This window comes from Corella eumyota, chromosome 4, assembly GCF_963082875.1.
Source record: "Corella eumyota chromosome 4, kaCorEumy4.1, whole genome shotgun sequence".
NCBI lineage: Eukaryota > Metazoa > Chordata > Ascidiacea > Phlebobranchia > Corellidae > Corella > Corella eumyota.
In genome coordinates, this window is record NC_137493.1 from 1,422,974 (window position 1) to 1,450,961 (window position 27,988).

At 27.8% G+C, this 27,988-nt stretch overlaps 1 protein-coding gene across 1 annotated transcript; it reads right to left on the reverse strand.

Annotated features, from left to right (window-relative positions):
* Positions 1–47: 47 nt before the first annotated feature.
* LOC145750589 (ephrin type-A receptor 4-like) lies at positions 48–27,727 on the reverse strand. Its single transcript, XM_082566658.1, has 20 exons — positions 27,494–27,727; positions 23,559–23,623; positions 21,945–22,102; positions 20,570–20,693; positions 19,682–19,801; positions 18,939–19,097; positions 18,212–18,338; positions 14,035–14,193; positions 11,883–11,991; positions 11,138–11,285; positions 9,562–9,655; positions 8,702–8,910; positions 7,735–7,925; positions 6,515–6,717; positions 5,366–5,613; positions 3,420–3,629; positions 2,953–3,102; positions 2,562–2,749; positions 1,876–2,133; positions 48–840 (listed from the first exon to the last, which is right to left on the reverse strand). Exons 1-20 carry the CDS (start codon positions 27,576–27,578, stop codon positions 696–698), a joined length of 3,150 nt encoding a protein of 1,049 aa, XP_082422784.1. The 5' UTR covers positions 27,579–27,727; the 3' UTR covers positions 48–695.
* Positions 27,728–27,988: the final 261 nt, after the last annotated feature.

Below are 27,988 nucleotides of genomic sequence, written 5' to 3' on the forward strand. Positions count from 1 at the left end.
TTTGAAATCATTTTTAAATTTTAATAATACAAATTCCTTTTTTTGTAGATATTTTTATTTAAAGAACAAACATAGATAGTACATACAACTGGAAAGGCAACAAAAAGCAAAGCCAGGAACAAAAGATAACTTGCAGCAACGAAATAAAATCCATCAAATTGAAGATTTTTGTCGAGAACGAGCGCAACAAGTAAGCCACTTAATATATTTATGTCATTTAATTTTTTACTATATAGCAGTTTAAGATTTAAAATACTGTTTGTAAAGTTATAATTGCACAAATGAGAACCAGCCCAAATTGCTTTAAATTTTTTTATGTAATTTATGCAATTTTATTTTAAACAAATATGAATAGAGTATATATAAAGCAAGTAATATAAATTTTTATATGATCGCGATCTAATATTATAAATTGCAATAGTTTAAGCGCTAATGCAGTTAATTAGCATAGAGTTTAACCAAATAGTATCATACACTTGATTTTAAACCATAGTGTAACAAAATGGTTTATTGTTCTTAACCATTTTTATGGTTGGTTAACTCCTAACTCACTACAAACCAACCTCTGGCTTAAAATCACTAATGGTTGTTTGGTTGTTATAGCAAAACACCAACCCTTTTCCCACTTGGTTTGGTTTTTATCATGGTTATAGTTTTTGAGTCTTTGACTCTTCTACTTTTTGCATAAAGTTCACTTAGACCGAAATTCCAACAATTAAGTTGCTTTCAGCATAGGTTGGGAGACCTGATTGTTTTCTTTTAGTTTTATTTAATTCTTGAACATGAGTGAGAATAAGCTCTTGGTCAGATTTGTTTGTAATTCCTATTCGTTCAAGTTCACTGAAATGTAAAAAAATGAGTTAATTTAAAATTATTTAAAAAGTAAAAAATTAACCACAATAGAGAAATTTTTAATTCCACCAATTAAAAATATTTTAAATAGCAGTTGACTTTCTTTCATAACCAGTTAATTAAAAAAAACGAATGTATTACAATAGTGAATTTTATGGGTTTATTTTCTACATAACTATTGTTCAATAATTGGGTGAATTTTTTAACCTAAAAACGTGTACCCACAAAAAGACAAGTTTACCACAACATAGATATAATTAACCACTTTATGACCTAAATATTTCGACTTTTGGGTGTGCTGGGTTTTTTACGTTTAACAAGATTGTGGAGGGTAAAGATATAAGGTTTAAACTAAGACAGAAGTTAATTTAACTCAATTAACATCACTCTGTATAGGAGAAATAAGAAATAAAATTTAGAGGATTGCATTCTTTTACCAAATAAAGCTTTGTAAATTGAGAATACGCAGTTATCCTTAAAGCAAATAGAAAAAGACCATTTGTTAACCTAGATAATCTTTGCGTCGGTAAAAAGAAAAGCTTAAGAGTAATTAGAGTTGACCTTAGTGGTAAAAACTTGACCTCTTAGCTGATAATTTTTACGCTGCGTGCTTTGCACAAATGCGATCAAGCGTGTATAGGTACAGATAGGTATTTAGGTGAACATTTAAAATGCATTCAACCGAAATAAAACAAAGGTATCAAAGCAGTGTTTTTAACAGAAATGTGTTATTTATAAGTTGTTGTGTAAATTGTTTTGCACTTTTTGGTGACAATATCCAATATATTTAGAATGTAGCCATAGAGATCTAATAAATATTTAAATACTTTTTAATTATTTGAAAATTGTGACTTTGATATTATAAATTGATTCTATAAATAAATTAATAGTTTTTGTTTTTTTATGCCTTAATGCTCCTTCAATGTACTTGGTAACATAGTCACTTAACTCTTGAGCATTAAAATGCATTATTTTGCAAAACAACTTTTATAGTTATTTTATATTATTTTTTAAATTATTTACCTGACGTCAAGTTGTTTAATTTGTTCAACTGAGTTGCATCCATTTTTGTTAAAATCTTCTTTATATTTTCCCATCCCCATTCCCTCTAACCAAGCTCCAAGTGATGATGTATCTGTTTGTGATGTCATCATCGGAGAGTCCTCGTCCAGTCCGGAGTCGCTCGAAGAAGTTTGATGATTGGTTTTGGGGATTAGTTCGCTGGTCACGCCCGATTGGTTGTTAGTCTGGTTGCCAGGCAACCTTCCGTTTCGACTTCGCCTGAAAAATTGTCGGAATTTATTTTCTAAAACTTTTGAATATTTGTAAACTTTGTGGTTTAACTTTGACGTTTGATTTAATATCTCAACTTAAATATTTGCACAAGGTTGTCTTGTTGTTAAAGGAATTGTCTGTAGATTTTACATGTTTTTGCATATTTTTGTGTTGTAGATATTTACATTTAGGGGTGATTTATTTCTTTTGGTACAAAAACTTGGTTTTCTATGAAACATTACAGTGTCTTTATAATTTTGTAATTTGGATTAATTTTCATTTTTTTTAAAATTCTGTAAATTTGTTAATGTTTTCGTACATTTCTGTGGTTTAAGAAATTAGTACCTTGATGGTATTGGTATGTTTAGTAAATACCCAGTGTTTGCTTAATGTTATAATAGATTTATAACAGATAAATGTTAATTTAAACTTACTCTGGTCCTGCCTTAAGTTTAAGCTGGCTCGGATCCCTTAACATTTTATCTAAAGAGGCGACAATTTGTCCAAACTTAGGTCTTTGGTTGCGGTCTTTCTTCCATGACTCTAACATCAACTTGTGTTGCACTTGTGGACAATCCATCGGTGCTGGTAGTCTGTATCCACTCTCAACAGCATTCATTACCTGTGTGATGTAACAGTGGAGGTTTAATACAGGGTTAATTATTCTTAAATGCTTTTGTATACAGATTTGTTTTTATGATTTATAACAAGGTTGATTACATTGAAATGCTTTTTGTATATAGGCTAAAATTTCTTTGTAAATAGGGATTTTAAAACAACTTTAATGTTAGTTAAATGCAAGAATTTAGAATAAATGAAACGTACATCTCTGTTTGACATTCCCCAGTATGGTCTCTCTCCATATGACATCACCTCCCACATCACAATCCCATAACTCCAAACATCACTCGCTGATGTAAACTTACGGAATGTGAAAGCCTCAGGAGCGGTCCATCTGATTGGAATCTTACCTCCCTAGAGAAATATAAAATATCCTTTATTATTATTGTAAAGAAATTGATATTTTTCTCACATCATTGGATTTACCAATCTTGCATAACTTATTTTGGCTTAAACTTATATTAAATAATTCTATTTTGCTTGACACAGTTTTGAATAGTAAAACCTATATTAAAGCAAACTCAAGCAGAAGTAAAGCAAAAACCAATCTTTTTTAAACCTCATCCAATTTTTTTATAAACCAAAAACCAATCATTTTACATTACCACCATAATTTTGATTTACCATAGGGCAAGTTAAACCAATTTAAAAGAATTCGATTTTTGTCTTACCCTTGTTGTGTAAGCTGCCTCTGAGTCCTCCTCAAGAACTCGACTCATTCCAAAATCTGAGACTTTACAAATAAGTTGAGCGTTGACCAATATATTTCTTGCCGCTAGATCGCGATGTACATATCCCATGTCTGATAAATATTTCATTCCTGCTGCGATGTTTCGTAACATTCCAACCAACTGGATCACATTAAATTCATTGTCATGGTTCTATAAAAAAGTAATAATAGAAATTAAAGTTTTTGAAATACGTAGAACGATTTCTTTTTCTTTTATTGTTGGAGTTTAATAAAGTTTAATAGAGTTTTGTTTTCTGTAATATACAATGTTTCTTGCTGTTGTAAATATAAAAAACACATTTTTATTTATAGATTAATATAGCATGATCAATTTGTAATTACAATTTATGGTATACGATAAAGCATGTTTAGGTGATCTTTTTTAATTTTGAGATTATAAGTACAACAAGGATAAAGTCTTAAATGTCGTACACGTCGTTCACACCCTGTTTTTTTTATTAAATTAACACCAGAATGCTCCATTTAAGCCTCACTAATACCAGCACCTGCATTAAACATGGTTATCTCTATATCAAATATCGTAAAACACAAGATTTTAAAACTTGATAATTTTTGTGGAATCACGTTTAGACAAATAACTTTTGTTGAAGGTTATAAACAATGATTTGCATTTTACCTTTTTTGATTAAATTTTTTTTTATATTTTTTTAAATTGGTCAAGAAATGCAAAAAAATCGATCTTTTAAAGCGATTTTGTTATATTTGTTATGTAACTAAATGTCAGTGTTGTTACCAAAAATGTGTCCTTAAATACGGGTCGCAACCTCTTGTGACCTTTGTAACACAGGGTCATTAACCCTAAGTGTCAGGGTCATTGTCTTTACATTTACATTCGCGCTTTAAGCTCTTATACTAACAACCAGTGGTTAACTCATAATAATTTTAAATCTGTTCCAGTGTTTAAAATTTATGATAACAATCTGTTGATCTTGGATAACAATCTTTAAAGCAACCCTTCATGAGAATGCGGTTAACCTTCCTCTTTAACATTTTACGCACGAGTAATTATACTAATTAAAATATTTGTTACTTTTTTAATAATCCTAAATTGGTTTTGTTGATCTTACTTTGCAATTAAAGTTGGGTTGTATTTTAACAGAATAATTCATACAGTGTTTTGTATAATTTAAAAATTTTTGTTTAATGGAATCAACTGCTTAAATAATTGTCAAATTTAATATAACTGTTGATCTAATTGGCGTTAGATCAATAATTTTTTAAATTTAATTAATTGAGTTTTAAATATATAAGCGTGTACATTCTTCATGGTATTATAGGCTTAAAAACTGTTAAAATACAATGTAAGAACTTCTATTTTTATTTTGTTTTTCAAAAATAATCTTGCAAAGAATCTAAATTGACTGTTGGCCTCTATAGCATGCTTGAGTTAATTTATAATGGAGATGTTAGTGGTCAGTGGGTAGTAATGTCACTTAAAAATGTTGTCCATTTGTTTACACAGGCAACCTATGTACACCGTACTTGTAAACTGGCTCGTTTTTAAACTGGGGTGCGGTGATTATTTTGTCTTTTCTCGTATAGGATTAACTGTTTTGTTGTAGTTTTTATGCAGTGATTTAAAGATTGAATTTCAGGTCATTTTAAAATTGCTGACCAGTGTCTTGGTAAGTGTTAAAAGGTAGATTTAAACTGTCATGTTTTATTATAGATTAATTACAGATAACTAGTAAACAAATATTTTTTACCAAAAAACGTGTATACATTGTTTAACAAGACCAAACTCTTGAAAAAGTCCTTTAAAATCTTTAAAGAGTTCTTTTAAACTTTATTTTACTTTTACACTACCTGTTTTCTCCTATTCTTGTTCATTTACTTCTTATTTTATATTAAATTTGTCCAACTCACCCTTAGAAAAGCATCAAGTGATCCATTCTCCATAAACTCAGTTATAATCATGAGAGGGCGACTCTTAGTGACCACCCCCTCTAATCTGATGACGTTGGGGTGATCAAATTGACCCATGATCGAAGCCTCACCCAGAAAATCAAGTTTCTGTTGGGTACTGTACCCCGTTTTAAGGGTTTTGATTGCAATGTCTTGTTCCTTCTTGTTGGGGGGTTGTAATGTCCCTCGACATACTTCACCAAATTCACCTAAAAAGAATTTAAAAATTTTGATGTATTTTTCTATGATTTTGTAACCAGATTTTATTATGTTCTACTTTTAAAAACTTGATTTAACACCTACACACACTATTTCTTTGGTAATGAATAAAAGTTCTGTTTTGTTGCCATATTTGGTTAAAATTTTGAACTAATTTTTATTTTTTATTTTCAATTTCCCGTTTATAAAAAAAATCCCTAAAATTCAAATAATGTTCATGTCTGAAGTTTAGTTTCCTGTTTTTTATTCAGTTTATGACCTCATAAAGGTGTCTACTGTGTCATCATGTTGACAGACAATTTGTTACGCTTTCAATATTTGTTCCTCAATTTTACTAAATATTTTGAAGTGCAACAATTCCTAGATTTTATCTTTATACAAATCACCAAACTAATTTTAAACATAAACTCTTGATCTAATTGATTAAATTTTAAACATGGCGTTTAACATTAAATTTAAATTAAATGAACATCAAGCACACGTATATCGGTTCATTGTTTTTCTCATGTTATGGTCTTTTATGGGTAAGAGGTATTGGTTTTATAGAGCTAAGAAGCATTCTTAAATGTAAAAAGATCTGTAAAAATATATATTTTACAAGTTTTGCTGTTTTAAAGAGACTTTTTTAGTGCATGTACTTATGCGTTTTTTATAACTTTTATGTTTAGCGTTGTAAAATTAGCCTAAAATTCCTTTCTCTACAAGTATTTATAAATGCAAAGAAAAAACTAAAAAAATAAGTCTTACAAGTTTTGATGTTTAATTTATGCTAATTTTAGCTTAAAATTTATAATTCTACATCTACAAATATTGTCTCAGGAATAATATTTGAATAATGCAAAAATTCTTTATTATTTGAACCACAAAACCCAATTATGACATCACACTTACCTCCACCTATCACCTCCTCAATCTTGACAAAACTTCCATCAATTTCTTTGGTGAACTCTCGAACTGCCTTATTGGGGTCCTCATAAGTTGTTGGATCAATATAAGTCTTATGAGGTGAACTGTAGTGACTTGTAAAACTCCCGTTGTTGCTGTACATTGGGATTTTCTCTGGGTCTAGTTTGGATTTCATGTTACGTGATCTCCTGTTGAAAATAAATAAATTTTTGTTGTTTTTGGTGTTTTATATTTTGTAAAATAAATGGGATAAAGTTTGTTTTTTGTAAGAAAGGTTAGTTTCTTGGTAAATTTTAGTGAAGTTTTTTAAATTTTTTTTTTAAATTTAGTAAAATTTTCTATGTTTTTAGTAGATTTTAGTAAAGTTTTTGTAAATTTTAGCAATTTTTTAGCATGAATTTTCATCAGTTTTTTGAAAAAATGACTTTTGGTTTTTTATTTTTAATTTTGTTTATATTTTGTTAGGAAGTTGGTTTGCCAGAATTTTAAGATTTTAATCTATTTTTGTAGTATTTAGTTTTCAGTTGGAGACTTTAAAATATGTTAATTAATTGAATAATTAAGCAACAGCTAATCAGTAAAACGTTACCTTGTTAATAAACAACAATTGTCAAACTTGGAATAAATTATAAATAAAATGATTTATGTTTTAATTGAGTTAAATTGTGCAATAATTACCATATTAAATTTCTTAAAATACAGATAAATATTTAATTGGGTTCCTTAACACTTAAACTATAGAAATCATTTCAAGTGTAATTAATCACCCAAAAATATTTTAAACCAAATTTCGATAAAAGTTTTTATAAAAAGCATAATCCCCAGCTTTAAAGTTGGTTATAAATAGATTCTATGTGTTTGCTGTAGTGTCAAAATAAAGAAAGATTGATTGCAAACTTAGTGTGCTTTGAATTAAAATATTTTACCAGGTTTTTTGGCATTTAAGATTTTGTAGTTTAAACACTTGTGTGGTTTGGCAAAATTATTCGTTTTGTAAAAGCAATCCTGGTTAGTGTGTTTTTGTAAGTTTTTAAAATTAATAAATTATTAGTTGTTACACAAATACTATAACTGTCATCCAAAAAAAAACAAAGTTTTATATTAATTTATAAATAATGTCTTTGGATCAATTCTTAAATATAAAAAATGGTTAAAAAAAAGTTTTAAAATTTTTTATTTTTTTATAAATTCTATAAAAATCTCACCTTCTACAAAACAATAAAACTCCGATGACAATAAAAACAATTAAAAGCCCTCCTCCGATAGCAGCAACAAGGGTCATGACCCCATTGTTGTCACCACTATTGTTCATCGCTGTGATCGTTGAACCATCAAGTGTTTGAACTTTGACCTCTGTACTGTAGGGTCCATAACCTGCCAAAGTCCGAGCTCGAACCTGTTGTGATGTCATAAGTTAGTTAATGATGTCACAAAAGTAGATAAAAAAATCCAAATTTACAATATTTAAAAAGTTGTTAGAAAATTACAAAAAAATAATAAAAATTTATAATTACAAACAAAAGTTAAATAATTAATTTAGTTTATCTTTTTTTCATTATTTTTCAAGTTTTTTCTTTAAGTACAAAAATTATTTCCAGCATAGACTTTTAACCTTTAATTTCACTTAACACACCACAACAGCCCCCCTCATTTAAAGCTTTATCCCTTATTTTAATAAATTAAACCAAACAAGGATATGAACCCGGTTTAACCCTGTGTATTAGCCCTGTGTTAAGTCTTATTACCCAAAACATGAGAGTTTGATCCTATATTTATGGATTTTTTTAGGTTTGCGTACTGTGATTGACTTGTTAGTTGGGGGCGTTTTTGGGTTTGGTTTCCTTAAGTTTGTAAATTAGAAATTGGGTTCTGGTAATTCTAACAGGAAACAAAACCCTATTATTTGGTCATTATGTTGTTGACAATCACAATTGTTTTTTTTGTAAAATTATCCAGAAAATAGAGTTTTAACTTTTGTTAAGTTGACTTTTGGTATTAATGTAGTTTAAAAGTTACATCAAGTTAAAGTATTCAAGTTATCTTTACTTTAAATAAAAAGCAGTAAAATTGTTTTATAAGCCAACTTAGGACTGGGTAACTGATATAACTCTATATTTAGGTAATGAATTCGACTTTCCCACATTATGGATAGTTGTACTTAAAAAATTTTACCTTTATTGTGTATTGTACAAATGATTTCAATCCTTCCACTTTTAAACTTCTAATTTTTGACTTGTTTGAAAACTGTGATTGATCTTCACCAATGATTGTGATGTCATAATTCTGTATTTGTCCATTACTTGAAGTTGGTTGGTCCCATGTGATTAGAAACGAGTCAGATTCCACCTCACTTACTCTTACTCCAATTACTTGTGATGGGGCTGTGTGATGTCATAAACAATGTGGTTATTAGGTTATAAGTTAGTTATTTAATGTTTTATAATATGGCTTTGGGTAATTTAAGAAATTATTTGTTTTATATTATTTTGATTTTAACAAGTTGAAAGTCTGACCTAAAGTTGGCATTTTAATTGTTGTAATATGGTTGCAACTCTCAATTAATATTTGCCAACAATAATTTACCCCTGCACCACAAACGGCAGTTTTATTTTTTTGTAGCCAATAAATTGTACATACATAAACTTATATCCGACACTAAGCTCCATTATATAGAGATAGCTTTTAAATAGAATAGTGAAATTGTAATGGGTGTTATTTTAGCAATATTATTTTTAGTTCATGGTTAAATTAAATTTAGATGATTTAATATAAATGAGTAATCTAAACAAATTAAGTTAGTTACCAGACTAGTTACAATTTTAACTAGAGTTCAATGTTATGGTATTTATCTAAATATTTATGACTCAAAATTTTCATAAAATGTGTCTAGGACTCTTTTCTCATTTAAAAAAAAAATCAGAAAAAATATTTATAAGCTTGGGTAACTATAGGCTGTGTGAAAGTTTATGATACAAACAAAAGCATTTACAAATAAAATATTTTTTTTTTGTTTGAAAAATAGTTAAGGTTACCTGCTTGGTTCGTTTCAATAGTTGCAACTTCATAATTGTTAAGTTGATGACCACTAGATAGCGCTACTTTTGTGACCTCTGTTTCAGCATAAACCTGGAATATATATAAGTTGAATATATCGTTAAAACAGTAATCTAAGTTAGAACTTTAGATTGTATTTGCTTTTTAAAAAACACATTTAAAAGATGTATAAATAAAAAAATAAATAATAAAAAAAATTTTATAAGTGTTATTAATGATTTTTTAGTGGGCCTATGGTTTAAAAATATCTGCGACGATTTTACTATAGTTTAAAACTACAATGATGTAATACTAAAATAATATTTTCTTGCTGGATAATTTAAAATATATCAAACAAAGTGTGTTTATATCATAACAATAAGGTAATGTGATAACAATATAATAATTGTCAAGATAAATTTGTGACATTCTGTCAAGTGTAACAAACCAAAAAGTTTAAAAACTTTTAATTCCAAACTTTTGACATTTCTGTTGAAATTATTTGTTTGTGGTGTCTAACAAGTGCGTTGAACCTTAGCAAACCCCACTTCCTATCCTGTTTCAATTATTTTAATATTTTAACCCTTTAATAATATTACCTGTGTGGGGTTTTAGCATGATATGATATACCGGTAAACTATGTGCAATTATTTAATATCTTTGGCATGTTTTAAACCATGAAATTGATTTTATAATGTATATACATTAAGCTGTTAAAGTGTTATTAAATTGGTGAGATTGTTACTAGCATTGGTGTGTAAAAACTTGATTTAATTAACAAAATTGAAGTTATTTGTGATTTTTGAATATATAAATAAAAAATTTTGTGGAATTTTAAATTGTTTTTGGGGTTCTTTTTCGCAACAGTTGTCGTAACAATTTAATATTTGATATAAACAAAATAATGACATAATAACCAAAATTACAAAACCAATTTTGGAAGCAAAAATTCCTTTTACAATATACATTACAATTATATCCAATAACTTAATACTCAACCTTCAGTTAACATAATATTTTGACTCTTATTGAGTTTTGAGAATTGAATATTTTCAATATTTATACGCATGGGGTTTATTATAATGGGGTAACTTAAACTAGATCCTACAATTTAAGTGTTAAATGATTTGAAATTCAAGAAATGGATTTACTCAAGGATTTAACCTGCCGGCAATTGAATTAAATTGTCTGTGATGTCATAGGGAAATGGATAATTTACTTCTTGTGATGTCATGTTGGTTATTTTAAAGGAATTTTTTAGATTTTTTAAAAATTTTAATATCAAAATTGAATAGGCATATTTGTGCCATTTTTTTGGTTTAAATAAAATTTAAAAAATGTCCCTTAGCATAAAATATTATTATCATGTATAGTTGATAGCCTGCCTTATTGTCAGCATTTTATTTGTCGTTATATGATCGCAACTCTCAATTAATGTTTGCCAGTAATAATTTACCTGCGCACCACAACCAGCAGTTTTATTTATTTTAAGTATATAAGTTGGACATACATCTATTCATGTATATAAATGTTGTCCACTTAGTTTTGTTGCATATAGAATATTACAACTCTTACCTCAAACTTGTAGAAAGCAAAGGAACTGAGGTCTTTAATGTTGACGGAAAGTTGTTGAATTTTATTTTGTTCAGGAAGATATTTCACTTTATTTGAACAAGGGCCACAGTTTATAAAATGAGGAGACTGACATTTGTAACACTTTATACTGAAACAAAACAATTTAAGTTTAACTTAACATGGCATTTGCATTAATATCAAAGTAATATCACAAAAGTAAAATTACTGTTTTACAAATTTCTTTTTAGATAGTTGATAGCAAAAATTTAACACAATTTTAATGTAAAATATTGAAAAATTGTTTAACTAGATATTTATATTTTAAATATAAAGTAAACAATATTGTATAGTGTAGTATATGAAGCCTTTAAATTAAAAAAATGCTGAAAACTGCAAGAATTAATAAGATTAAAAGGTTTAGCTTATGGATTGAGGCTTGTAGACAACAAAAACTTGTTTATAAATTTCTCTACCACCTGCTACCAATTGTAAATAAAAGATTTATTGTAAAAGATAAAATAACAGTTGGTTTGTGATGTTTGGTTAAATAAAAAAATATTATTTTGAGTCTTTTTAAGTAAAAATAAACTTTATTTTCCTAGGTTACTGAACCCAGAAAAAATAATTGTTGTTTGCTAATTAAAAAACTTTTTTTTTTTCGAGTATTTTTGGACAAAATTTTACATTTATATTTTTTCTTTACTTTGTAACATAACTTTTAATCTTTAAATGTTAACAAACAAACCTGTATGTGATGTCACTGATGCCTCCATAATGTACGGGAATTCCCCAACTAAGATACACCGAGGTTTGGTTGACTGTTGAATAAAGATTGATTGGTTTGCCTGGAGGTTCTGGTAACAAAAAATAAGGTTTTAAATTGGTTGTTATGGTATTTGTAAATTGGTAAAGTGATTTTTCATTCTTGTGTATCAAATATATAAAACTGATTCTTAGTTGAATATAGTCTAAGTAATATTATATATCTAATATATTAGGCCTTTTAAGAAATTTATTAATGGCTAAAGTAATGGAAATTATTAAATTGTTGTTGGTCTTGTAGAAAATTTTAGAAATAATATTTAATTTTTGTTTTATATAAAATACTACAAACTTATTTTTTCCTGTAAAATTACTACATATAGAAATATATTGGTTAACTTATTTAAACAGGGGTCACAATTTGATGACCTTTTGGTGTGACCTTTTTGACCTTTTGTAAGTGGACACAATGGTGTTTATTGTTAAACAATGGTTAGGTTGTGAGGTAAACAAATGCAATTATTTCACACAATTTAAATTGTTGAAGAGATTTGTTCAAGTAGGTTGCGATAAAATTTCAATTTTTAATTAAACTCTTGAGATGAGGTTTTTGGTTAATTTAAAAAAAAGTTTTAGGGGTTGTAAATGTCTAAGTGTTTAGTTGTTTGAGTTTTAAATGTTTATTATGTGTATTATATTCAGTTGTAATCAAATAAATACTTAATTTGTCTTTTTTGCTGCAAAAACAATTTTTATAAAAATTATGCTATATAAAAAAAAATTATTTATTTCAAATATTTGTTAAAATAGTTTTTAAAATTACAATTTTGGTTTGTAACAATTTTATTAAATATTTAAATATTTCAATTTTGTTTTTTTTGTAGTAAAAATACCAAAATTAAAAAAAATTGGTTTTATTTTTTTTATGTGAGATTAAAGTTGTCATATTATGATTGGTTGATCTTCACAACCAATCACGGATTAGATTACAGGTCATGTGACCTTGACCTTTTGTTTAGAGGATAAATAACAGGTGAAATATACGCAGGTGGTTGAAATATTTGTCTCAATTTGTTAAAAATTGTTGAAATATTGGGTTTTTAAAATTGTGTTAAAAATCGTTTTTTTTTAGAAATTTTATTTTTTATTTTTTTTAATTCTTTGTTTTATTTGAATTGTTAATGGCAAAAAAATCTGTAATTTTTATTATTTTTTTGCTAAAAGCGTTTTATATGATACCAGTATAAAAAAGTGTATTAACCAACCAGTTTTAAAATTGTGCTTAAAATTTTTTTAGGAAATATTAATTTTCGATCCTTGATTTTTAATTTTTAAACACTTTTTATTTTACTTAAGTTGTTAATGGCAAAAAAATCTGTAATTTTAATTATTTTTTGCTAAATAAGTCGAACTTATATTACCAATATAAAAGAATTTATTAACCATACCAACCCTATTTAAATAAACTACAAAATTCAAGCGAGTTCTAAATTTTTAAACACGCGCATTTAGCAACTGTCCATTAACCCAATAATTTGAAGTTATTTTAACATAAAACAGATCGCAATTAATTATACCAGAGGTCTGGAGTTTGATTCCTACCAAGTGTTTTGATAACAGGAATTTAATGAAAATTTATCTGTTTTATGTGGGTCGCCATAAAAGATAATTTTATCGTAATTCGTTTATTTGAAACATTAAAAGATAACAAACACTTAGCCAAATACTTTTAACATTTAAGTTTAACAAATTCTTTTAAAATGCTAATTTAATTCAATATATGATAAACATTAAGGCTGATGCCTCAACCTGTTTTATATAATATTTTTGCGTAATTTTTACGTCGAATAAAAAAACAATTTAAGTTGATTTACGTTTTTACCACTTTTTAATCTAGCGTTATCTTACGTAAAAAGACGTTTGATATTAAATATTGTAAATCCAAAAATTTTTTTTAAGGGTTTGTTACTTACTTGTCACTTACAAATCTTATTAACGTAATTTTTACTTTGCTAAAACCGCTATTATACGGTCTTACAAGCGCTAAAAATTAGCCAAATATAAGAAAACGTTTGTTTGTAAGATATTACAAACTTATTTTGAGTAAATTTCTCATAAAGTCTTAAGTCATTTACTTGAGCATGGCTGATCGGCCGAGTTAGTTGAGTGGACTCTATAATACCCATACATGCAATCGCATACGGTGGATCCCCTTGATCGAGACATGCTGTTGTTAGGGCAGGTTGTGCATTGTTGGTTGGTGGCGGTTGATTTGTAAGAGTTTGGTTGGCAGGCTGAAAAATTGTTTAAATATTATTATAAGCAAGGCATTCAAATTAAAAGCATTTCAACATCAGCTTTATTATAAACAAAAGAAAATGCATTAATTTGCGCATCTGTAAACTGCGAATAATATCTATCCGTCCTTTAGAATACGATATAGAATTAGTTTTTGATTTTTAAAAATACCCCCTTTAATTACCCCACTTTGACCCGGTGAAAAGCGTCCACATTTTTAACACCCTTAAAAAGTATTTAACATTAAAATTAAATAATAGTTCGCAATAAATTAAGTTTAAAAATAAACGCTGTAAAGATACAAATGAAAAAGTCTTTAAAAGTTTTAAGAAAAGTTTGCCAATAAATAAATTTCTATATTAAAGGCGTATTATATCAATGCATTATAATATGTCATTCCTCTTGACAAAATCTATTTTCTGTATTAAAAAACGGTTGTTTTAAATAATGATGAATTAGTAATAAATCATAAGCAAGTTTAATAACGTGACAAAAATTCGACGAACAGCAAAAAGTGGAAAACAGTAAAACTACCACACACAAATATCTAACATAACAAATCCACAATTTGTAATGACAGACGATCAAAACGTGACCAGATCTTGTCTAAGAATTCAATTGACTGAATTCCGCTGTTTATTTTGACTTTTGGGGCAAAATTGGGTTAATTTGGGACCGTTAAAAAGTGCGACGGTTGTAACTTAATCATTGCAGGTGTCGCAATATTTCACGCGTCGCAGATTTTTCTACCGGTCGTTAAAATAACAAGATATTTTTCCCCAGTGAAACGTCATGACTTAATCACGTGATGACAGTAACCCAGTCACGTGGAACGACAGCGATTACCTGAAACTGGGTCACGTGATCCATTTGTGTTAAAATCGCGGAACTAAATCCTGTCAAAACTTACGAAAATTTTTGTTTTTTAAAAATTCGAAATTTTGTTTTAAAATCAACCCCACTCTAAGTTACTCCATGTTATCTACATTCTATAAGATAATATCATTTATTAAACACTGTGACATAAAATAATTATATTAATTTCCATTTAAATTATATTTTTTTTATCGTTTTTTTTCCATTATATAATAACTAATTTCAAATTATTTTGATAACTCGCTTATTTCAATTATTACGAACTTATTTGAACTAATACGTCACAATATTACTTGTTACGTAAACAAGACTTAACCCCGCCCCATATTTGGGTCGAACCCCCGTTGTCGTAGCAACCAGACACCCAGGAATGTTACGCTTGAGCGCGTTTTGTTTTCGCTTGAATTTAATTTCATCGAAATTTAATCTTTTATTAAAATTACTTAATCTTCGTCGTCTTCAGATTCCGTTTCAATTTAACGAAAATTTGGTTTGTTAAAAAAAAAATAAATTTGTGAATTTAAATTTGTGAAAAAAAATTGATTTAAAATATTTAAAAAAAAATTATGTCTAGGACTTTTAGTATTATAAAGTATTAGAAGTTCATTTTAAGTTCATCTCTAAAAAACAATCCTTTTCTGTGACGTCACAGACGAAAAAAACAATGCTTTGCTACCGTGGGTGAAAAGTTTATAATTTGAGGTCATAGAAAATTGGTTTATGACGTCACAGATCACAGAATATTTTAATTGTCAACATTCACGTGTTTAGAAGACACGGTTGTCATTGTGACGTAAACAATGCAAAATAATGGCGGAAGAATATGAGTGATCGATTATGTGATTGACAAGCGATTGTTTGCAAACAATGGATCCGCGTAAAAATATCGAGATAATTAGAAAACGTGATAATTCGAGAATGTTTGACAAAGATTTAAAACCAAATGAAAACGTTGATCGGATTTGTTTCATTTCTTCGTGTTTTCTTTTTTAATTCGATTCTTTTTTCCGATTGAAACACAATTGTGTATTTGTTCTTTAAACCTTTGTATCAGCGAAATATTTAAGTTTTAAATGATGTTCTCTATTTATAAACTTCAGATTAAACCTCATTTGGTTTATTAATCAGTGTTATAAAGTCTTGAGTTGGACATACAGATCCTAATGTTTAAAAATATTTGTTCTATAAACTTTTGTATCAACAAATTATTTATTTTTAAATAATGTTTTAGATTTATATTCTTCAAATCACTTTTTTATAAATTTTTTTTTACAGATCTTAAGTTGAAAATCAAAACCTTTTTTTTTAAACTTGTTAAGTAATTAGTGACATTATTAATTAAAATTTGTAAAAATTTTAAATATTTGTAAAAATTTTTTTTTTAAATTTGTAAAAATTTTAAATATTTTTCAAGTAATTACTGACACATTTAATGATAAGTTGTTAAAAAAATTGCCCTTTTTATAAATTAATTAAAAGAAGTTTATCTTTCATGTTTTTATATAATATAAGATGTGTAAAGAAACCATATCCTTATACTCGGTTTGTTTTCAGTGAATAAAGTCTTGTTAGTTATAAATTTCAAAGTGTAATCTCACAAAACATAAACTTTTACTTCCCGGTTTTAACCCAAAAATCGTGTCCAAAATGGATTAAAAATCCTCAAAATTAGAAAAGTTGACATTTTTAAGGATTGACTCATAATAGTTTATGTAACTTCGCGGAATAATATTTGATATTATGCGGATTTATATTAAATATCCAACAATAAACAAAAATAGTAAAAATTACTATTTTTTAATTATTTTTGTGCGGATTGATACTTAAACAATTAGGCGGATAAATATTAAATATATTTTAAATTTCCAATATGTTTTTTTTGCAACTTTAGCAAAATTTTAAAACCGCGGCAAATAAACGTTTTGGTTTGAACGGTTTATGACGTAACAAATATACACTGTTTGTATTCATTCGCAGTTAATCCACAAGTGTAAATAGATTTAAAATCGCGTGGTAATTAATCAAGTTACTTTGTTTCAATTTTGTTTAAATTAAAATTTTTAAGTTTTGACAGATAGAAAAATTTTCTTTTAATTAATTTCCTAATTGCGCGGGAATAGTTTTTTTGTAATTAAATTTTTATTAATTACTGTTTAATTAAAACCTTTATTAAAACAACTGAAAGCTAATTTGCATAATTTTTAGTCATTCCGTGAAGTTTTCGTTTGCCTAAAAAAGTTTTCCATTATTGGTTTATTACATCACAATTGTTCGCCAGACGTCGTCTTAAAATCTCTTATCTCTAAACGATCGACCCTCGATTAATTTATCTTAACCCATGTTACCCCGAGGCCCGAAGTAACCCCGTGAAATGTAAGGAATTTGCCCGTCTTAATGAGTCCCTGTCTCCCTTGTATAGATTTGGGAGATTAATGAAGATAGGATAACATCTACGCAGCGTTGCGTTAAATTAGTTTTCAAGGTTTAATAAAGAACTTGATATTTGATATTTTGTCTTCAACTATTCATTCTCGTCGTGAGAAAGTCAAAAGCTTAATTTTTAGTCTTTTTTCGCTTACAAAATTCACGTTTTTTACGCCCAATATTGTTATTTAAAAGTATTTTTATAATCCAGTTCATAAAGTGTTAAAATCCCAGATTTGCAGCTTTAAAATTCGCGTTTTTAATTAATCCAACCCAGTCTTAAGTTGTACCAGTTAGTGATATCGCATTGTAATATACATTATAGGTTAAAAAACAGATAAAGTTTGTCCTATATATTATAAGCCTGTATGCTTATTGTACTGCAATGTTTAAACTTGAGATCGTGGATTAATCTTGAAAGTTACAAATACCCTAAGGTGATAACAACGCAATGGAATATCTCTTATTATTAAATCTACATCATAACATTGTAACTTATAACCTTTTCAAATGTTGTATCTTTGTTAAAACTTACAAAAAAGCGTACATTTAAAAAACTTTTGAAGCAATTTTTTAACTTATTTCCTAAAGTCAAACTTAGTATGGCTATGTTACATATCTAACACTAAATTTCTTTACCATTAAGACTAAAAAACACAGATTACAATCAAACAGCAAATTATGCTTTTAATATGAACACTTTTAAGTACTTACCCTCACAAGATTGAAGGTTCGATGTAGAGCTAGGTTGATAACCTGCAGAGCAAACACATTGTCTTGAAGGAACTGTCCACTCTCCTTCGGCGTTGCAATATAAACTTGGAAATTTGCCTTTGTTTGGCTGGAACAAGTTAAAAACATGGGATTTAATACAAAAATCTTGTCGAATAGAAAACATATGATACTGTTTTTTAAGACTTTTTTGCATTAACTTGTTTTTGTTTAAAACTTTTATATAAATTTCCTTCATTCCTCAAGTCCAGCTTTAAGAGATGATATTAAATGTTGAGCTTGTGTTTGATTAGACAAATTTGTTTTTTAAGGAACAAAAAATAATACTGTTTGATGCCAAAATGTACTTTAGAAAATCTGTTAATACATTTGGATATTTTGTGGAATATGGATTATGTTCTCTTGTTTAAAACTCATATACTCGTTTCTCGCATTCCTTAAATCCAGATTTAAAAAATGATGTTAAATGTTAGTTCTATTTTATGTAGTAATTCGATTAAACTTGGTTTATAAAGCAGCGTTATCAACTTATTAGTTTGCAAAGTTCAATAAATTTAATATTAGTTGCATTTAATTTCTTCACATGTCAGTAATTCTTAATAAAATGATTATTGGTTCAAAATTCACCAAATTTTTCAACGCCCCCTAAAAAGTTTTAAATTCCAATCAATCAAATTCTCCTAACCACAAGTGTCAAGTTGAAACTTACCGCGATCGCGTTTCGAACACAATGGCCCGTCGCTTCCACTAATGACGTCATTTCCGGGCCAGCTGTCGTGCGTGAGAAAACCGCTAGATTTTGGGTAGCCTCGGAGCAGTATTTATAGTAAACTCGAACGTGCATTAAAGCTACGCAGGCTCCAGTGTCCTTGAATAAACAAAATCTAATTAAATATTCAGCAGGTTAATAATCGTGCAATTGACAGCCTGGTGTATTGGTTAGAACACTTGCTACACCACATGAGGTCGTGGGTTAAATTTCCATTGATCTCATGCTGTAGCGCCTTTATGTAAGGCGCTATAAACGGTATAAACTCCTGCTGAGACAACACTTAATTAACAGCTTATTTATCGGGCAATCATAATCAATAATATCCCAAACTGCCAAAGGGAACTCGAGACTGGGTCGTGGTAACTGATGTTACTTCATTTTAAGGTAATGAAATCGGCCCTTTTACATCAAAGATTAATAAAAGTAAAAAACAAATAATTATAATAAAATTTAGGTGTTAGGAATAGTGTTGTAACAAGTATAAGTTTTACTATATAGCCAAGCGTATTTAAGCAAAAAATATATGCTTCAAATAAAATAATTTGACCAAAACATTAAACGTAATCATCTAAAATAACCCCCCAAAAAGCTTCAAATTATTTCTAAAAACTTCAACTTTTTCTAATTCATCTATTTTTTGTTTTTTTTTATTTAAACCCCTTTTCTTCCATAGAACGTACCTGTATTGCAAGATAAATTCCATTCTTCTTGATTGGTCCAATATCCCGAGTTTCAAAGTTTGTGTTCTCCCAGGTTGAAGTCCCAGGTTGAAATCTTTGATCGGCTGCTATCGTATCAACCTACAATACAAGAGGTTGCAAGTTCGAATCCCCGACAAGGTAAAATGTATTTTTATTTTAAAATACCTAAAATTACGTTTTAATAAGGCAGTATTAGAGTTAAGGTAAATTTAAAAGCAGCATTTAAAAATAAAGCTCGTTTTTAAAGTTATTAAGTCAATTTGTGTAAAAAATAGTTTTGCATATTATTAAATTAATTGCATTAAATTTAAGTTATAGAAATGAGTAATAGAACGTGTTAAATATTGTTGTCTAAATTTATAATCATGTTTACACTTATTATCCTCCTATAATACAAGATTTAAAGTAAATTGGAAGACTGTGTAGTTAGTTAATCTTGTTAGTGGTTTAGAGTTGGGTTGTTAAATTTAAATTAGGATTAAGTATGGACGTATTTGGTCTTATTAAGCTTGTCTAACATTCAACTTGGCGCCTGTTGTGTTATTTGATACAATTATAAAGTCGTGTATTCTACCGCGTTTGTAATAGAAAGTATTCCTCCGCAGAATAATATTTTCAATTTTTGTAAATTAATAAATCGGACATTTAAAAAAAAGTGTATTAATCCGCCAATTTTTGGCAAATATTAGTATTTATCCGCGTAAAAAGTCAAAAAAAGTGTATTAATCCGCATATTTTTGGTAAAACATTGGTATTCATCCGCGCAAATAGAGCGTTTGTTTCCAAACAGTAAATCAAAAATGAAATTAAAAACAATTAAAAAATCAAGAAATAATGTGTTCATTCGCCAATTGTAAATAGTCCCACCTTTTGATAAGCTGAATCCCTCCACGGCGGAAAAGTTGTGGTCGCTTCGTCTCGATCAGTTTCGTAATAAAATAAATTGAAAGTTTCCTTGCAAGTTGCAACATTGGGAACATCTTCACACGACCTTAAAATAAAAAAAAATTTAAAAAATCGAAAATAAATTGAAAAAAAAGTAAAAAAATTATTGTAATACATTTAAAATTACTCAAAAACGTTTAATATTAACAATGTTAATATAATTGTAACATTAATGGATTTGCAGCAAATAACAATAATGCATAAATAAAAAAATGAAAAAATAAATAGGCTGGAATATATTTAGAGATACTTAAATACATTTTTTAATGTTAAAAAAACGCTTGCTCTTTTAAAACGCATAACATAATTGCATTTGCAGAGTATAATTCTTAAATATTTAAAACAAAACATATACATATAACTTAATTTTAATTTGTAGTAAAATATAAGTTTTTTTAAGTGTTTTTTTTTTTTTATTAAATAGCCTAGATAACATGATATTTAGAGAAAGGGAAAGCTATACTACAAACAGGTTTTTTTGATAATGTTTTTTTATTTAAATGTGCCCTTTCTAAAAACACATACGTTTTGCAATTTCAATTCTTAAAAATGTCAAATATCGATTTGTTATTTGATTCTATCACTCCACGATCTAACAACGTATTTTCTCAAATACACAATTTTAAACTTAATTGTAGGTTTCAACATAATTATATCCTATTCGCAATGACATTGCGTTTCCTTACAAAATTGTTTTGAAAACTTTTGAATAAATTAATTTTTTTCCTTGGGTTATTATGAATTCAGGAAATTGTTTTATTAAGGTTAAGTTTACCATAAACGCTATACAAATATGAATAGTAATATCTAGATGTTATCAATTTGAAATCTATCACTAGAAGAAATAATTTTAAATAAAAACTAATAAAAAAAAATTTGGAACAAAAAATTCTGCAGGTGCAAACTACCAGAATCTTTAAAAACTGTTTTTTTTTATAAGTTTTTATTTTTAAAAGTTTTAAATTTACATAATTTGTATTAATATAAATTTTTCAAATCTTATTTTGTTGCGATTTTTGAAAGTACATTAGTCTTAAACTAATGTTTTTTAATAAAACAAAAAACGGAAAAATTTATATGAATTTACATATATATACTTTGAATAAAGGAATGTAAATAAGTTCAAGAAAACAAAAATGTCGTTTAATACAATCTACATAAAAGTACAAAATGTCAGAACCGTTTAAAAAACTAAAAAAAAATTTTAAAGTCACATTTTTATATAAAAAAAAAATTAAAAAAAAAATTTTAAAGTCACATTTTTATATAAAAAAAAATTAAAAAAATCATTTTTTACCTGATTGTAAATTCGACCTCTACGTACACCCTTTTAGCCCCATTTACCGGGATATAAGGGGTCCTTAACCAATTGTTTTGGTGGGGTTTTGTGATCTGGCACACCATGTGCATTCTTAAATCGTTTCCGTTCTTGTCACTTCCGGTCATCTCCTGCCACTGTAAATAACAAAAATTCCTTAAAATTAAAACTTTGCGTAATAGTCTAAAAAAACGGTAAATTTTTTCTAAAAAATGACAATATTTATATTTTAAAATGTCGTTTTAATATTGCAATTTATGCCTAATGTTTTTTGTGGTTATTTTAGGACTTTTTCGACAAAAAAAGATGAATTTAATAAAAATTTTATATTTTAAATACAAAAAATGATATTTTAATAAAGTGATTGTTATTTTAATAATGGGTATTGATGTTAAACTTGATTTTTGTCTAACAATGGTTGACATTTGTTCAGTTAGAATATCACAATGTTTTCTAGATTGTGTAAAAAGTTAAGTTTTTGTGCAAATATTTTCGTATTTTAAGCTTTCCCAAAACACATTTTCCTTGTTTCGTAACAATGGAGACTTCCTCGCTGTCATTGTTACCTAATAATGGGTTATTTTATCGTAACAATCAAGTTCACCGTGTTCGATTTCAAGCGAGAAACCGCGCGATGTTTTTACTGAATTCTGTCACATCAAAGCAACGTCATAATGCCCAAACGACTGTGACGTCACAGAGAGCTTGATAAACTGGATTATTTAAGGGGCGGGGCGTATTAATTTAAGTCATTTCGTTACGGTTCGTCACCCACTTAAATGTTTTATCGTTTCGGTTTGGTTCAATTTGTTCGGTTTTAATTCCCACCCACAATTTATCTTCTTCTTATCACGTGGTCTGTACATCGTCACAATTAATCGTACTGTGACGTCACACTTAAATTGTTTGAAGTCGGAAAATATTTCGTCGTCGATTAGCAAGTGTGAAATCGAACCTAAAACTTTTTCACGCGCACTTAAGATACTGAGTTATTGTGACGTCATAAATGCATGGTCGCGCATGAACGCGTAACACGGAAAAGTTGTTTGTTCACTAAGGTAGGAAACCGTGTTTGCAACGAAGCGTGACCGAGTTTAAGCCAGGTTTTTATTAAGACTAAAATGGGGGGTTGTATTTGACCTTGAAGCTGGGGTGAAGGGTAAACAACAATTTGTTGGGATTTATTAAACTCTTATTATCTGGTTTGCTACATTGGCTTGCAAGATTTATTGGAAATTGGGTTTCGTTGGTTTTTATTTGAATTGCACATTAGCTTAGTTTTTTGGATGTTTTTCTAACTTTGTTCAAGTAACTTTAAATTTTTATTGATTGCACTTTGTCTAAATTTTGTCTAAATTTGTATGGTAAAGTGTATTTAGTTTTTGTATAAATGTGTTTTTAAATGATTTTACCTTTTTTTAAGTTTCTTTTTATTAAATAAAACTAGATTTAAATTCAGAGCATAAATGTGTAAAAATGCACTGTTTAACATTCATCCAATTAATATTTAGTTTGTACGACATGAGATAAGGTCACATAGAAATCATATATTTACATAGAAATCATATATTTGCATAATAATCATATATTTACCTCTGAATCTTGAGACATTGTCCATCCTAGGTCTGATAAAGCTGTCCTCGTGTCCAATAATATCTCTAAAAAATATAAAAACGATTAATTAAATTTTTCTACTTTTAGGATATATATCTGATAGGTTAAACTTTGTGTATTGTTATAGTGACGTCATAGAGGCTTAAGAATAAATGTTTTGTCTGTTATCGGTTTTAAATCAAAACACTATCGAGACAACGCGAATTTTTTTAAATTTTTTGGCAGAAAATTATAAAAAAATGAAAACCTTGATTTTTGTCAATATTTAAATTTCGCGTAAGAATTTATTTATTCGGTATTCATCCGCGACGGTGAATGACACGGTAAGTAGATCGGAAGTGAAAACTCGAATTCAGGTGTTTTAAAGGTTCGTGTTTCAAGTTATTTTTAGAAGTTGTCAAAATTCAAAGAATTTTAGTCCTAGGTGGGCAATAAAATGTTAGGTCGTTTTTAAGGCTAAAAAGTTAAAGCTTAGTTATTTTATGCGGTCATTTTATAATATCTTTTTGTATTTCTGTAGCATCTTAAAAAATCTACAAAATTCCGCCTTTAAAAACCTAAAAATTGTTCTAAAATTGAGTATTTTAGGAAAATATGAAATAAAAATAGATTTTCCAAACTTGTGTATATTTTACCCCACCATTGTTTATTTAACTAATGCATTATTACATCACACTTTGGGTTTATGACAAGCCTTGGTGTTAAAATAAAGTGATTAATCAAATATTTCAACCCAGTCCATTAGAGAAAAATGTTGGTTGTGTTAAAATAAGCTTTGAAGTTTGTGGGTCAATATTTGATGGGCAAACAAAATATTTAGTTTTCTAAGGACCGAAATTTTTAAAAGTTTATTTTATTCAATAACTTTAATAAACTATGAGTTTAAAAGTTTTTTTATAGTCAGTTTTTAAGATTATTTAAAAAAAGTAAAAAAAATTGCTTTTAAAATAAATTAAAAACACAATTATTTAAATAAATGATAAAATAATCCCCTGCAGCATTTATGACGTCACACCCGATATTTATGAGGTCACAATTTCAATTTAACACCTCAATTTTCTTTTGTTACAAAATCGTGGTCACAAAAATTAAAAAAATAATTTTGTTAATTTTTAGTGAATAAAAAATTTTAAATTTAATCCGTTCTAGTTTTAAATTATTCAGCAACCCAAAGATTTAAAATGATCAAATTCCCCCGCAGTTTAATTTAAAAAAAGATTTCAGTTGAAACTGTATCGAAATTTTATAAATATTTAAAATCAAAAATATTTTAATTTTGTTTGTTAATTGGCTTAAAAATAAAGCGCTCAAAATAAGAAAGAATTTGAATTAGTTTAAGTACTTCTGTTTCTTTATTATAAACTCGGGAATTAGGCTTTCAAGTAAGATATAAGTGGTCTTAAACAATTTGCGATATTTCGACGTCCTACGATGCTAGAACACTTTCTTTTTAACTTTGTTTGTTGTGTGAATAATCGTCTTTGTGACGTCATAATTCATTATCTTGGAATTAGTTAATTTATCACCAAAGAGAAAATCTTAAACCATTTTAAAATAAAAATCGATAATTTTTTTAAATTTAAATGTTTTAAATTAACAAACAGTGTTTTTTTTAAAAGATTTAATTCTATATTGCCATCCACTTCCGTTTAAATACCTTACAAGCCTTAAATTGAAATTTCTTAGACGGACAATTTAACTTTGAATCCTATAATTAGATTTTATTCGAGAATAACTTAAGATTTAATAACTCGCTTGTTCGAACGTTTGTCGTAAATTTAGAAAAGAATTTTAAACTTGTTGTGCCACTTATGACGTCACATTCAATATCTTAAAATCCTTGTTACGTCACAACAACTACTTTAGTAATCTTTTTGAAAGGTATTGACTTAAATTAAAATTCATTTAAATATAATTTTTTTAACATTATTATGACGTCATATATAAAAAATGTGAGGTCGTAAACCCGGATTGTCATGTCATAAAATGATTGTGGACGAAATATCTTCGAAATCTCGACACGGAAATTAGAAACAGATTTAATTTCAAGGGAGAAAAAAATTCGTTTAATTTTACGACCTGAAATATTCGGGCGAAATTTGATCTTATTCTCACATTGATTCAACGCGTTCAGTCCCACGCTCTAATGCACGACTGCATGAAACGGTGCGTGTATAAATCTTAAGTCAAAACAAATTTCTCATAACATTTTTAACGCTGGGTTCCACGAGATTATGGGTGATTCACCCACTTTTTCACCCCGAAACAGTTAGAAACTTAAACAAAAAGGAAGCGTTTAACATTTTTCGGGGTCTAATGATTCATAATATGCACGGGCTCTGATTGCTCATACTAAAAATTTTGTTTATTTTTTTGGTTATTTTTTAGCAAGATTTTTGACCGCCATTATTAGTCATCAAAACAAAGTTAAAGACATGAATATTTCCAGACAATTATTTTTATTTTTGCACAATTTTAAACTTGTTTTTTTCCACATTTTTTTAAACGACTTAAAATGTTGGGTCTTACAGAATTTAAATTCCTGGTGTTAATTTAAAGAAACCTCGATTTCCAATGTTATTGTTATGGTAAAACTCAGACAAAACATCTCAAATAAATACCACGTTATGGTGGTTGTGTTGGGTTGAGCGGTTCTACTTACTTGAACTTATATTTTCTAGATTTAAATTCCTGTTTTGGGCAACTTTTTTTTGGGTTAACAAAATAAATTTTGGTGACAACTTTTTTGACGTATTTTAGACAATTTTTTTACCCGAATTAAGATGTAGAACTATAAAAATTTTGTAAATTTGCTACATAGTATTGTATGTTAATTGCAAAACTACTTAAAAAATGTTATTTTAGCTTATACTAAATGTATGAATGTAATTTTAAACTTTTAAAAGTGATACATCTTAAACCAATACAAAGTTGTACCTGTTTAAACTTTATTAACATTAATAATTTATGATTTTATACTTATATATAGAAGATGTAACAATAAATAATGTCCATTTGAATTTGATTATAAGAATTAACCAGCTGATATATTTACCTTCAATAGACTTGGTCATTAAATTTATTTGCGGACGAAATTATGAATCACAATTCTGTCTGGTTTTGCGCGCAGTTTATGATTTAAAGATTTTATAAAAACAAACAAAGCGAATTTTGAACCCATTTTGCCACATTAAAAACTTTACGGGTTAGAAAATTGATATTATTTTAATAAAAACTCACAAAAAAAACAAATAAGTTCACTTTAAAGACACTTTAGAATCCTACAATTCCATTCGTGCAAATATACAGGAAGTGGTCGTAATAAAATGTCATAAAAACGCGAGAACGTCGCGCCTTCGATGTAAGGAAAATAATTGGAGTGACCCCGGGCTTGTAAGTAGTAGTTAGCGTCGCGATCGTCGCGATTTGACGCGATTATTATCTCGAAATATCATCAAATAACAATTCTTATATTAAATTAACGCGAGACTCGTTTCTTTATTAACTTAAAGGCCGCGCACGTTTTATATTATTTATCCATTGTCTGTGTTTGTCTTCGCTCTCCTAACATTGTGACGTCATAATATTAATATTGTGACTATAAAATTGATTTGTAGTTTCGAGTAGATTTGAAATTGATAAATCGTCTATTGTTACGTCACAATATTTAACAATGAACTCGATATTGTCACAATTTATTTAAAGAAATCTTTTGAAGTTTAAAATGTATTTATTCTAGTATTAAATCAGAAATTGGTTTGTTTATTTAAATGGGAAGTTCAAGTCCTTTTGTTAATTACATTGTGACGTAACAATTGGATATTAAACAATGAAAATTTTGATAATTAAGTTAAATTTTAACCCAGTCTCAAGCTGTTAAGATTAAATATTTTTTATTTGTTTTAATTTCTCACCTTCATTTGCTTTGGCCGAGTTTATCTTTATCCAAATAAGCAGGGTTGTCAATAAATAAATTCTCGTTCGGTTCCATAAACCCATTTTGTCCAAATTTACCCAAAAAACTGGGAACACTGTTTTCCTATTATGTTGTCTTTTATTTTAATCCGATCCAGCTGGGTTTAAATCCTTTAATATCCTCTTTTATTTATCTCAAGTTAAAACAGGTTAAGTTTAATACACTTCTTACTTTAAATCTAAAAATGGCGTTACATTTTCAGTCGAAATTTTTAATCGAAATTAATTACTTTTTTGACGGAAATTTTCTAACTTTTGTTCACGCTAAATTGCTTTTCTGAAACCACTTAATACAAAAGTTTAAAAAATCGTTTTTAGTTCGTATTTCTCTTATAATTTAAACAAATTATTCCTGTTTCTGCATTTTCGTTCCATCTAATTAGTTTCTCGACCCAGACTCAAACAAATCTAGTTTGTGTCGTCACAGTAGAACA